Source organism: Procambarus clarkii, chromosome 27, assembly GCF_040958095.1.
Source record: "Procambarus clarkii isolate CNS0578487 chromosome 27, FALCON_Pclarkii_2.0, whole genome shotgun sequence".
Taxonomy (NCBI): Eukaryota; Metazoa; Arthropoda; class Malacostraca; order Decapoda; family Cambaridae; genus Procambarus; species Procambarus clarkii.
Window position 1 is genome coordinate 9,230,014 of NC_091176.1, and position 13,055 is coordinate 9,243,068.

Here is a 13,055-nt window from a genome sequence, read left to right on the forward strand (position 1 = left end):
TGTACGCCAGTAGATTGGTGGGTGAAAGGCGGGACCACAGACCCAAAATTCAACCCTAGCAAGCACAACTAAGCGAGTACATACTCTACTCATTTTCACTCTCACACAAAGGGGGCCTGGTGGATAGCGCGCAGGACTCTTAATTCTGTGGCGCGGGTTCGATTCCCGCACCAGGCAGAAACAAATGGGCAAAGTTTCTTTCACCCTGAATGCCCCTGTTACCTACCAGTAAATAGGTACCTGGGAGTTAGTCAGCTGTCATGGGCTGCTTCCTGGTGTGTGTGTGATGTGGGGAAAAAAAGTAGTTAGTAAACAGTTGATTGACAGTTGAGAGGCGGGCCGAAAGAGCAAAGCTCAACCCCCGCAAACACAACTAGGTGAATACATACATACACATACATACACATACATACACATACATACACATACACACACACACACACACATACACACACACACACACACACACACACACACACACACACACACACACACACACACACAATGGGGTATGAGGAGCGCCTGAGGGAGCTGAGAGGGAAGGGAGGGAGAAGGGGGGACATGGTAGGAACGTTTAAAATACTCAGGGAGATTGACAGAGTGGACATATACGAAATGTTCACACGGAATAGTAACAGAATGAGGGGACCGATGCTCGAAAGGCGGGATCCAAGAGTCAATGCTCCATCCTGCAGACACAATTAGGTGAGTACACTCACTGATCCAGTAGTGAGCAGATTCTGCAGACATGTAACTCTGCATCACCATGGAACAGAATTCTAGGAAAGTCACCATTTTATCTCCACTTGCAACATTAATTCCTATAGTTTTGAATGTCATTAAAACCCCCAACGCGCCTTTAGCGCCTCTGGTTGCCCCTTGACGCCTCTGATTGCTCCCGAGCCCCATGTAAGCACAAGCCTTTACGGTCTTCTAAAGAATAAAGGTAACCAGAGGGATAGGGGCCATCAGGGTCCGGATTAATATTGATCCGTATATTCATGGTAGTTTTATTTATAGTTATCACGCTATTAGAATATTTAATTGTGGATTAATAAATTGAGCACGAAGAGATGTTCACTTAGATTGTAGTTTTCAGGACTGGAATATTCCAGACAAGAAGACTCGCTCTAGAAAACGACCAGCAACATGCAGACATATTCCTGAATTAATCAGAGGGCCACCTTCTCAAGTGGCCTCGACGGGGACAGGAAGGTGGCTGCTTGTCAAAGGCCCCACACCCCCATTATTCCAGAGGACTTTTTCCCAGCTGAATTTTAAACAGAAGACGTGGTAGCAGTATCACTAATGTTCACAACGACGTGAGCCTAGGCGAGCTGGGACCTCCCAGAGACTCCTCCATTTTGAAAGAGCATATAGGCACCCACATGTGTGTGAAGTTATAAGATGGGGATTAATCGGCATTTATTGGTAGCTGCTATATTTAGTAGACACTATATAGCAGGAAAAGATGAAGGTCGTCTAATCAGGACCTGGTCCAGCCAGAGGTAAAACTGCCACGAAGGTCACCTGGTGTAGAGGAGCGGCAACTTCCTGCAGGCTGTGAATGGAGGGAAAAGGGGCAAAGCTTCAAGGACTGGGGGACAAAGGGACACACATTCCCGCCCTGAATATGAGTGAACACATTTTGCTGCTCCATGAATGCATGTACAACTAGTAATAAAACTATACCTTAATATATTTGGTACATAATTCGTTGCATAGTTACCTTCATTGCTCATTATATTTATTTACATTAACATGGGCGTAGCTGGAACCATGGATTCGAAGCATAACAGCCATGACAAAAAACGGCAATATAATGCTGGGGTGACTAGTAGAAACTGGAGCGGTTGTTACATTGTCGCGTCATTGCCGTTGTGCAAAGCCAGTGTTAGTGAGAGGTGGTTGGTCAATGACTAGGGGTAAGGGATGAACAAAGGGGCGTGGGCTAATAGTGGGTCAACAAAGGGGTAATAAGCTAGTTGTGACGGGCGAGACGAAAATCATGAAGGGGTGAAATTTTGTTTGGTACTTGTAGTGTACTTGTTTGGTTGTGCTTGAAATAATTAAACATAGTGTTGAGGCACGCCTTTTAAACTTCAATAGGTTGATGTCGAGATTCCCGAGCCATTTTTCATATATACAATAGAAGCTGTGTATGGAGTCTGCCCATAACAACTTGACTTTATCACTGTTTACTCCAGAGTTCCATAACCAATCTAGAGCGGTGGGGTGTGCTGGGGGTTGTGGTGGTGGGTGTGCTGGGGGTTGTGGTGGTGGGTGTGCTGGGGGTTGTGGTGGTGGGTGTGCTGGGGGTTGTGGTGGTGGGTGTGCTGGGGGTTGTGGTGGTGGGTGTGCTGGGGGTTGTGGTGGTGGGTGTGCTGGGGGTTGTGGTGGTGGGTGTGCTGGGGGTGGTGGTGGTGGGTGTGCTGGGTGTGGTGGTGGTGGGTGTGGTGGTGGTGGGTGTGCTGGGTGTGGTGGTGGTGGGTGTGCTGGGTGTGGTGGTGGTGGGTGTGCTGGGGGTTGTGGTGGTGGGTGTGCTGGGGGTTGTGGTGGTGGGTGTGGTGGTGGTGGTGGGTGTGGTGGTGGGTGTGGTGGTGGTGGTGGGTGTGGTGGTGGGTGTGCTGGGGGTTGTGGTGGTGGTGGTGGGTGTGGTGGTGATGGTGGATGTGCTGGGTGTGGTGGTGGGTGTGGTGGTGGTGGTGGGTGTGTGCTGGGGGTTGTGGTGGGTGTGGGTGTGGTGGGGGGTGTGCTGAGGGTTGGAGTGGGTTCCGGGCCACAACACTAGTGCTGACGGCCTTCAGGTGGAGGCGCCACGGAGGGTCACCTCGGGTTCTTCTAGTCACTGCTGCTGAATTTCTCACCCTGTGGGCACCACTGGCCGTAAAATAATAATTTAGCGTAGAAATATATTTTTATATTTTTTAAAAAGATCATTTGTCCCGTACTTCAATTTTGTATTTTGGGTGAATGAGCGCGTGTGAATGTAAAACTTTTTTGTTTTTGTTTTTCGTATTGGGAGTATTTCGCCTAATGTTGATGGATCGAAGTTTTGCTCTTACGTAACTTTTTCCTTGCTAATAGTGAGAGAAGTCTATATAGGGTATGAATACTATCTCGTAATAAGTGAAGTTAGTTGTGTGTGTGTGTGGGCAGCCACACATTCTTCACACATTGATCTTTAAGATATGTTCTTGGCTGCACTAATCTAACCTTTAAACGTAAATGAGGCGATCGGTCTCTAATTGTGATGCTATACTATCTCGGTCTGTCTGTTTACCTATCACATTAACAGTGATATCAAATTGTGGATCGCTTAATATCTCTGCATATGTCGTCAGCCTAATAGCCTGAATCACACAAATAAGACTAATACGCAAGTCCCATTCTCAAGGAGCGATTTTATATATTTTTATATTTATAAATTCACCTTTAGCATTATAGTGATAACTTTAATTAAATAAATTAAACTGGAGTTTAAGCAAGGCAATACTGAGAAATATTCGGCATATATAAGGTAGGTCAGGCTGCAAAAATCTAAGTTTAATTTTTGTTGTATGCTAATTTTGTAGGTATGCCTGTCATTATGATTTATATTTATAAAAGACTGTACCACATAAAAGATTCTGAACTCTTGACTATGCACATACAGGAAGTCATTTAAGGTTGCTGTTATGAGGTTTTTGCTGTCTCCCTTGCAGGATAAATTCTTAAAGAGCAGTGCGTGTTCAAATGGAAACATTTTTACTCTAACCTTTCATTATACAAAAAGCGAGTTGGTGTGTTAGCAACGCTCGCTGGAGTATTGATAGGATAAAATAATTTATACGAACGGTCCTGGAGGAGTCGGGTCTCATGACCTGAATGGAAGAAGTCATTTTGGCTTGTGTGTGTGTCTCTAGCCTGGTAGGAAGCATCGGCTCCTTCCCTGGTGGTAATGATACTAGTGGGTCTTGGAGTACTAAGACTCGTCGTCCTTCATAGCTTCATTTTGTATTAATTTTACTTCAGAGTAGTAGTGAGGAAGTTCATTAACTTCAAGACATGATGAACTAGGGAGCTGACAAATCATGTAATCTGGCATATTCAACATCGACGCCTCGCCTACATGGCACCCTCCTATACCCTCCCCCCCCCCCCTTCTCCTGACTACTGCCAGCTGCCACCAGCTTCAGTCCCCTGCACTTACTGCTCCGTCCCCCCCACCCCCCAAACCTCCCTACCACCCCAGCCACCTTTTCATGCGAAAGTGGTGTGTAATTTGGTGATTTTGTTTTTCGTGTCTTAATTTGAAAACCCAAAATAGAGTAAAAATAACATGGCGAAACTAGGTCACGCGTTCACGAGCACTGTCACCTGTGCTTCACATCCCGACTGTTTATCCGGACACGGCAGCGTTGTACCTTGCTATCCTGGATGACCATTAGTTAATAACGCAGCGTCCCTGTCGGGCAGCAGTGACGTGTGAAATACAGTTGACGCAGGTGAAGCTTGTCCAAATCCCACGGGTACAACCTTTGTACCAGAAGCTCCGGCCTGGTCGTTCACAGTATGGCATAGTTACCGTAGTAAATGTGCAGGTTCTTTCTCTCGCTATCTCCCTCCCCTGCCTACCTGTGCGTCCACAACACCCAACCCCTCCCTCCTTCCCTCTCTACGTAAACACAACTAAACCCTTGTTTGTTCTCCTGCAGGTGGCGAGGCCGCTGGGTACTATGGCGTGCGGATGGGCCCACTGTCGCAGCTCAACCATGGAGTGAAGGGGGAGGTCTACGCTGTCGACTCCCGCACTCTTCATCTTAGAGGCTTCTACTACGATGGCCAGGCACCAGGTGAGTGTAGGAGACGCCAGGTGGGTGTAGGAGACGCCAGGTGGGTGTAGGAGACGCCAGATGGGTGTAGGCGACGCCAGGTGGGTGTAGAAGGAAGTAAAAGTATTGTGGTGACGGAAAGGCTTGGGGAGACTGTATTAAATAGGAAGGAGAAGAATTATTGGGTTGGTTGGGTCTAGTAGTGAAGAACTGGGAGTGTAGAGGCGATGGTCTTTTATAATGGAGGTAGTTTAGTCTTCCCTCGCCGCTCAGGCCTGTTACCATGAAGGTCCTGCTAATCACATTACCTGCTCTTGGTAATGAGCACGTGTTAATGAGTGGGTAATTGTCCGCTTTCAGTTTTTCCCGAAAAAATTATGCAGTCTAATTGAGCCGAATAGTATAATGGCATAATATGATTAGCATAATAATCTAGTATGGGGACATTTGCGGCGGGGTGGTGGGTGGGTGGCTCCGGGCGGGGCTCTGGGCTGACGGCAGGGTGGTGGGTGATGGGTGGGCTGACGGCAGGGTGGTGGGTGAGTGGGTGGGCTGACAGCGGGGTGGTGGGTGAGTGGGTGGCTCCGGGCTGGGTTCTGGGCTGTGCGTGGGCCGGCGGCGGGGTTGAGATCAGTCATCTGAAAGTCATGCATAAAGGCTTCCATTTTATATTCCTGACCACAATACCCGAAGCTTCCTGGGGAGTAGAGGAAAACACGGGTGGCAGCAGCAGCAGCAGCAGCAGCAGCAGCAGCAGCAGCAGCAGCAGCAGTAGTGGGAGTGCTGTGTGGGGGTTGGTAGGAATGGTAGTGTGGGTGGGGCAGCTCTGGTAGTGACTGGGCGAGTATGGCTGCTTTACATGTCTCCCATGTTAAACATGTGTAAACCACTATACATGCATACATTAAGCTATGAATAAGATTGTGTATACATGCTTATGGCCTATTGATAGTGAGACACAGTCTTAAATACTTGTGAACGGCAGTCTTAAGTTTCTTGAAGTCTGTAATTGTTTATATTTTTAGCTACATTTTACATCTCCAATAAAATATAAAAATGGTCTTGAAAAAATGTCATTTCAGTCATGAAATACAGAGAGGTAATATAAGTAATATAAGTAATCCCGTAACTGTGTACCAAGTGTTCCTTGTGGCTTGCAGACGCGTTCTTCTACGCCGGCTCCACACCCAGACCCAGCGACGCGGGCTTCATCATCCCGGACGAGAAAGGCGGGCAAGTAAACTCTTTTTAAATTGTCTCCTTCACATTACTTTATTTCACCCATTATTCTAGTGTTAAGAAGCCTACTACTTGGACGATAGAGCGACGGTCTCGCTTCTTGCAAGTCTGCTATCAATTCCCGACCGTCAGTGGTTGGGCACCATTCCCTCCTATCCTAAATCCTTATCTTCGTATCCTTTACAAACGCTGTATAGTTGTCAAGCTTTGCACTATATCTTGATAATTACCTTAACACGAGTCACAACATAAATCGTAAAGTTTATAAGAAGCGAGGGGAAGTAAACTTGAAAAATCGTTAAGCCGGTATGACTATAACAGTATAGCACTTGGGAAGGGAATATGAAAGCAGAGCAGAGAGAGAGAGAGAAGAGGATTTTTCCGGAGCAAACAGCCCGAGAGCGCAGGGAACACCACACAAAAGCAGGTTTTCATATGACCTACAATTGTTATGCATTGTATTGTACAGAATAAAATACTAACGCGTCGTGACCGATGTGACGGCCAGCTGACGGGGGAAGGAAAAACCCAGTACCAAACTCTCATCATTTCGGCTGTTTGTGGAATACACACTTCGCTGGAGATATTTTTTTAGTGTGTGTGTATACATTAAATCAAAAAGTTAAAGTTAATGATTTGGTGAGCTTATGCTTTGTTATGAGCACGACAGGGTCTCGGTTGTTTAGTTGGGTTTGTTAGAGACTCGCAAATCGGGAATCCCTTGCCGATTTATGTCCCATAATGCCGCAAGTTTCCTTTCACCTAATGCGACTGCTCACCTAGCGGTAAATAGATACCAGGGAGTTAGTCAACTGTTGTAGAGTTGCATCGTGAGTAGGGTCAGTACTTCAACCTTGTGTGGAGCCTAGGTGAAGTTTCTGTAAGCATTTTGGGTATGATTGGTTGAAGTACGATGTGTACGTATACACGTGCGCGCCCCCGTCCACCCCCTTTCCACTCAGTCACCCATAATCGCTCGGAAACGTTCACAAAAAACGTCAGCATAAAGTTTACATCAAAGCCAAGAAGTAGAACAGATAGCTTACGCTCACGAGATCAAAGGCAACGTTTTCTTTATTCACATTAGGCCATGTGTCCCTGGTGTTGACCGCTGGCCACCCCTCCTGTTCTCTCTCGTACGGGTTGCTTTATCAAGCAACAGCTAGCATCTTGGCTGCACACTGCCTCATCCAAACTGTTCATCCCATACTGATTACTCTATCCCAAGTAACCGCCTACTCAACTTCCTCACAAAGGTGGTGAGTTTTATTCGTAAAGCTTTTCTCGTAAAGCTTCCCGCAAGCCAGAATTAAAACAAAAAAACTGGCCACTCTCAGCGTTTGTACGTCTTTGCGGTTAGCCAAAAACAAACAATATAAACGATAACAAATGTAAAAAATTTAATTTGGTCGTTTAGTAGAGTTGAGGGTTAATTTGGATCGTATAGAAAACGATGTGTTAGTTTGGATGGTATAGAAAACGATGGGTTAGTGTGTGTTCATGACAGAAAAGGATTGTATATAAAGGGGTAAATATTTTATTTTATGGTGGCCATCCGGTAGTTTATTATTTATATACAAGGTACATTGGGTTGTGAAAGTGCATACATTGGTGATTGAGTAAATTATGAGCACCAAGCCAGTATGACTATATAGTCTGATAATTACATTTTGCTTAATAACTATACATAACCGTCGACGGTTCAGGTAACAAAATAGTGCCTGTAGCCACTAATATTTACCTGAATTTACCTGTGGGCCACTAATACTAGTGGCCTCTGAGGACAGGAAGCCGGCGGCTTGTCAAAGGTCCCCGGGCCCCCCCCCCCATTTGCCCTGATGTTCTCTAGGTGTATTTTCAATCTCGGCAGAGTTTTGGCTTTTACGGCTTCGGCGGGTACGCGGTTCCACAGTTTTACAATCCTATGGGTGAAAAAGCATCCTGTTTTTTGTCCAACAATGTGGACAAAATTGATGATCCGTTGCTCATCATTCGTGTTACAACTTACTTTTTTAAAGAAATTGTCCGGATCGACGGCCTCCAAATTGTTCAGTATTTTTAAAGTCGAAAAGATCCGCCCTGCCATGCCTGGTTTGCAGCGTTCCCAGCCCTCTGGCCCTCAACCGTTCCTGAATCGAGAGATGACTAAACTCTGGGATGTTTTCTACACAGTCAACCAAACACTACTGGCCAGAAAAATAGATGCTTAACTAAAGGTACCATTCACATAACTCACTGTAGGCTGTCTTGGAAAGGTCACGGACGCAGTGTTGAATTTGATATCAAAGTTCCCAAAGCTGAGCAATTTGCGTGGATGTCGAACAGCTTGTAATTGGTCAATGTTTGTCAGTGCTTCTCCACATCAGTCATCGGGTGGATGGACAACAGGCACTTGTGGGCTCCGACACTTGATTTCGTGATTGAGAGTTCGTTCATCAGAGCAATTGTGATAATACATAGTTCTAGATATATCGGTAGGGAGGACGTGTGTCGACGCTGGTCAATATAGCACAAGAATTAGTTTCAGAAGTTTCAAAATGTTGTCAGTAGTACTGCAGTTCAAATTTGTGGGTATAATACAAAACAATTTAATTGAAGACGGCGAGAGCTTACACCTCACTGCAATGTAGTGGTTAGCATCCCTACCAGCTCTCCTCTCAAGCACGAGGACCCAGGTTCGAGCTCTCGAGATAGTAGGGCGACTAGGCACCCCTTCTTTTACCATTTGCCCTCCCTCGTCTTGCCTTACCCACCCAGCAGTTGGTTGTAAAGCGGTTTGCAGATAGTGTTCTGAGAGAAAATAACAAATGGAAATGTTTATAAGAACTGTGGGAGGATGTGCTATTAGTCTGCGACAAAACTTTTAGAGATTTCTGCTCTTGAATCTTTCAGTTTAAAGAATAATTATCTAAGATAGGCAAACTCGGGAACCATTACTATGATTATTGTTAATACATTTTTACTGGGCTGTGGCAGTGTGTTGACACTACCGTGTAAAATGTGTGACTGGCCCACTAAAGGAGTTTAGATTCAGGAAAGACCTGGGTAAACGCTGGTCAAGAGAAGGGACAGTTGAATTGTGGAACAAATTGCAGGGGAATAAAAGACTTGCACTCGCTGGATTCAGCGTCAAGCGTAGGCTACTCACATACGTGAGTGAGTTTGGGTGGATACAAGTAAGAGCGTCCTAGTAACGACCAGTAGGCCTTCAGTAGTCTAATTTATACATACGTTCTTTCATCGTGCCATCTTCGTCTCTCCGTCCTACCTCATTGACCTTTGAACGCATTTCAGAAAGAAGCCTCTGGGTCGCTACAGTAACCAGGACGTCACCATCACATTGCCGGAGGGCAAGACACTAAAGGACATCACCTGGTTCTCCATCTGGTGCCGTGCCTTCGCCGTGAGTACCGGAGGCCTGGGAGAGCTCAAAGAATTCAGCAGGGTGTTTTATTTTCCGCCCCGATATTGTGACAATCTTCTCATTTGCAAGCGGTTAAGAGTGTGGAGTGTTGCTTAAACATTGATGTGAAGACTGTGATAGTGGAGTGTGGACTACGGTGTTTAGTAGATTTTATTCGACGTATTTTCCTCGTCAATGAGTAAATCCATTGAGAGCGGTATATAAAGTAAGGTTCTCTAAAGCAGTATATAAAAATCTATAACAAATTAAATAAGAAAACTAATTCATCTGTGGTAGCAACTCGGCACTCTAGCTAGGATCGACTTCTCAAACCTTTACTTGTCACATTTGGAATGGCATAAAGTTAATTGGTCAGAAGTCACCTTACCAATGACCTCGCTATACCTACGTTGACCACCGAACCTTGGTCTCGTCTTCCCCTGACTCCTAACGGCAATTTTGTTCCCTTTCAGGTCGACTTCGGCCACGTGATTGTGGACAAGAACCTCAACTACCCTCGGCCTCAGAAGATAGACTCCCTGCCCACCCTTGAGCACGGGGTCACGTCGGACAGAATCGTGGTGGTGGATGCCCAGACCTTTCTCATCCCGAACTTCAGCTACGACGGAGCCGCCCCAGGTGAGGCGGTGGACACCAGGCAGATTGTAACAACTCTGAGCAAGTTCACATGTAAAGACACGGTTGGCAGCCAATATTAAAACTTTATCTAGTTATATTCCTTAACACATCACTCTGGTTTCATGCAAGTCTCTTAAAGACCTTCAAGCATCACGAAGTGTTGAGGCATTGGCCAGATTTCCCTGGTCCAGCTTTGTGCAGACAGTTTCCTTGTGTTGAGGAATAAGAATTTATAATTAAACTATTGTGAAGAAAATTTAAAACAAAATTGCAATTTGTGGAAGGTAAAAGAAAAAATAGAAGCTAATATGGACAACAATGAGCGCAACACTTGTGTAGCAAAGCTGTCGTTAATGATCACCTTGCAGTGAAGTAGACATTTGTTCAAATAATTGCATATGATAAAAGGTAATGGAGGTGTGGGGGGGGGGGTAATTATTATCAAAGCAGGGGATGGGTTTTGGTGGAGGGGGAAAGTTGGGGTGTTGCCAAGACAGTGGCTCAGAACGAGCGAACGAACTCCTACTCACTCTCTCACTCGCTCATAATTTTGCAAACTATTTTTTGTAAGATTAAGACAGAGGAAAATAGTATGAGGCTACAAGTTGACCTAGACAAACTGAAGGAATGGTCCAACAAATGGCTACTAAAGTTCAACCTGAGTAAATGTAAGGTAATGAAACTAGGCGGTGGAAATTGGAAGCCAGACAATGGATACCGAATGGGATATGAAGTCCTTCACGAAACGGACAGAGAAAGATCTAGGAGTTGATATCACACCAAAGCTGCCTTCTGAAGCCCACATCAAAAGAATAACATCAGTGGCGTATGCGAGGCTGGCTAACATCAGAACTGCCTTCAGGAACCTGTACAAGAAATTTTTCAGAACTTCGTATACCACATATCCAAGACTAATCCTGGAGTATGCGGCCCCAGCATGGAGCCCGTACCTTTTCAAGCACAAGACGAGGCTTGAAAAATTTCAGAGGCATATGCCACTAGGCTAGTCCTAAAACTAAGGCATGAGTTGCGAGGAAAGGCTGCATGAACTGCACCTCGCGTCGCTGGAAGACACAAGAGCTCGGAGAGACATGATCACCACGTACCAAATTCTCATGGGAATTGACAGGGTAGACAAGGATGGATTATATAACACGGGTGGTACACGCACAAGGGGACACGGTGGAAGCTGAGTACCCAGATGAACCAGACACATTATAAAGAACTTTTTCAGTGTCAGAGTAGTTGGTAAATGGAATGCACTAGGAAGTGATGTGGTGGCTGACTCCATACAGTTTTAAATGTAGATATGATAAGAGCTCGAGCAGCTCAGGAATCTGTACACCAGTAGATTGACGGTTGAGAGGCGGGACCATAGAGCCGAAGCTGAACCCCTGTAAGCACAACTAAACGAGTACAATTAGAATACTCTCACTCTTGGAGGATCTTTAATAAAACTAGTTACAGCACCGGGGGCTAGTGTTGATCTGCCTTACTCATGAGACAATATGCCTGAAGTGTGTTCATTTATCTTATCATTTACTTGAGATAGTCAAAGAATGTTGGTTTTAGTGAATGTACAATATGTAATTGTAATCCGATTTGTTTAAATTGTATTGTGCAGGTTAACTAAACTTTATCTTGGTTTTTAGATGCTTACTTCTGGGTTGGCAAGGGTTCGAACCCTGGTCCTTCTGGTATACTGGTGCCTGACGAAAACGGATCGGAGGAGCCCCTGAAGCGGTACTCGGGCAAGACCATCGTCATCACCCTGCCCGGCGACCTCACGGTCTTTGACATAGACTTCCTGGGTGTGTGGTGTCGGGCTTTCCATGCTAACTTTGGCCACGTTCGAATTCCCAAGAGCCTCAATGTCCCACCTTCCCTCAAGATGCTTGGCGTCGCTCCTCAGGTAAGCTGTCCGTACTATAACTATGGTGGGTTTTACATTATGGCTTTCAAGTGTAGAATCAACTTGATTCCTACAGCAGGAGAATTTAAATACTTTAGTGTATATAGATCCATTGTCATTTTGTGTAAGTGTAATCGCATACTTAATGAGCTGTAGGTTTTATAAAAAATATTTCTTAGTTCACACTTTACCCAAATAGAAACCCCACATATCAACAATATCAATTTCGACTGTGTATGTAGGCTATTATTTAGCCCAAACGTTCCTGCCATACGAACATTTCCAAACTTAAGCCAAGTGTAAACTCGAAACATCCCATGAGCAGATGTATTTGCAAATCTCCTGAGCAAAGCTTGACAGTGTATACAGCAGCTTTGGCATTATTAATCAGGTGAGCTGAAGAGTCTAAAGCGAGGCATAGTTCAGAAGAACAAATTTATGAATACTTGCCCTTGGCCTGGCCGCACTAACATGGGTGCCACCACAGCCTCCACTATGCCGGTGGATGACGTTGGGTGGGTGAGGGACTAGCATAGATTGGCGGGACTACATTTGTTGCTGTTACTTCTCTCTGATGCTAGCCCGCGTCATGCCTAATCAATATACATTTTTCCTTTAGGAAAGTCCTATGATGCTAATAAAACTTGGTGTTGTAGGGTGCAAAAATATTGGATTGAACTGGAATAATACTGTCTTGCTGGGTTTAATATGTTTATCACACTGGTTCCCTTGGAAATACTATGCTAGATAGCATTAGTCTCGTATGGTAATGTATCAACTTGCTCGCCAAACTGGGGGAACATGTTTCAACACCTCACAACGAGGTCTCGTGTGGTCACGTCACAGCAAGACATGTATAAACATGATACGTGCAGTCACTGCTGCCCTGTGGGGGTGACAGGTCTACAATGTTCTTCGCACACTTTCTCAGGTCTTCTTTCAACTGTCAACTCATTTTTTTTATTGCATTTGCACATTTACTACAGTGTGAGAGAGAGAGAGAGAGAGAGAGAGAGAGAGAGAGAGAGAGAGAGAGAGAGATATTACC

At 45.3% G+C, this 13,055-nt stretch overlaps 1 protein-coding gene across 1 annotated transcript in view; it reads left to right on the plus strand.

The window, feature by feature from the left end:
- The window catches only part of LOC123762673 (DM13 and DOMON_DOH domain-containing protein skeletor), a 118,726-nt gene that overhangs the window by 66,190 nt on the left and 39,481 nt on the right, over window positions 1-13,055 (plus strand). Inside the window, exons 2-6 of the mRNA XM_069332026.1 lie at window positions 4,698-4,835; window positions 5,975-6,051; window positions 9,352-9,456; window positions 9,930-10,095; window positions 11,748-12,007. Of these exons, the coding sequence (XP_069188127.1) occupies window positions 4,698-4,835; window positions 5,975-6,051; window positions 9,352-9,456; window positions 9,930-10,095; window positions 11,748-12,007 (746 nt within the window). The remainder of the gene's footprint in view (window positions 1-4,697; window positions 4,836-5,974; window positions 6,052-9,351; window positions 9,457-9,929; window positions 10,096-11,747; window positions 12,008-13,055) is intronic.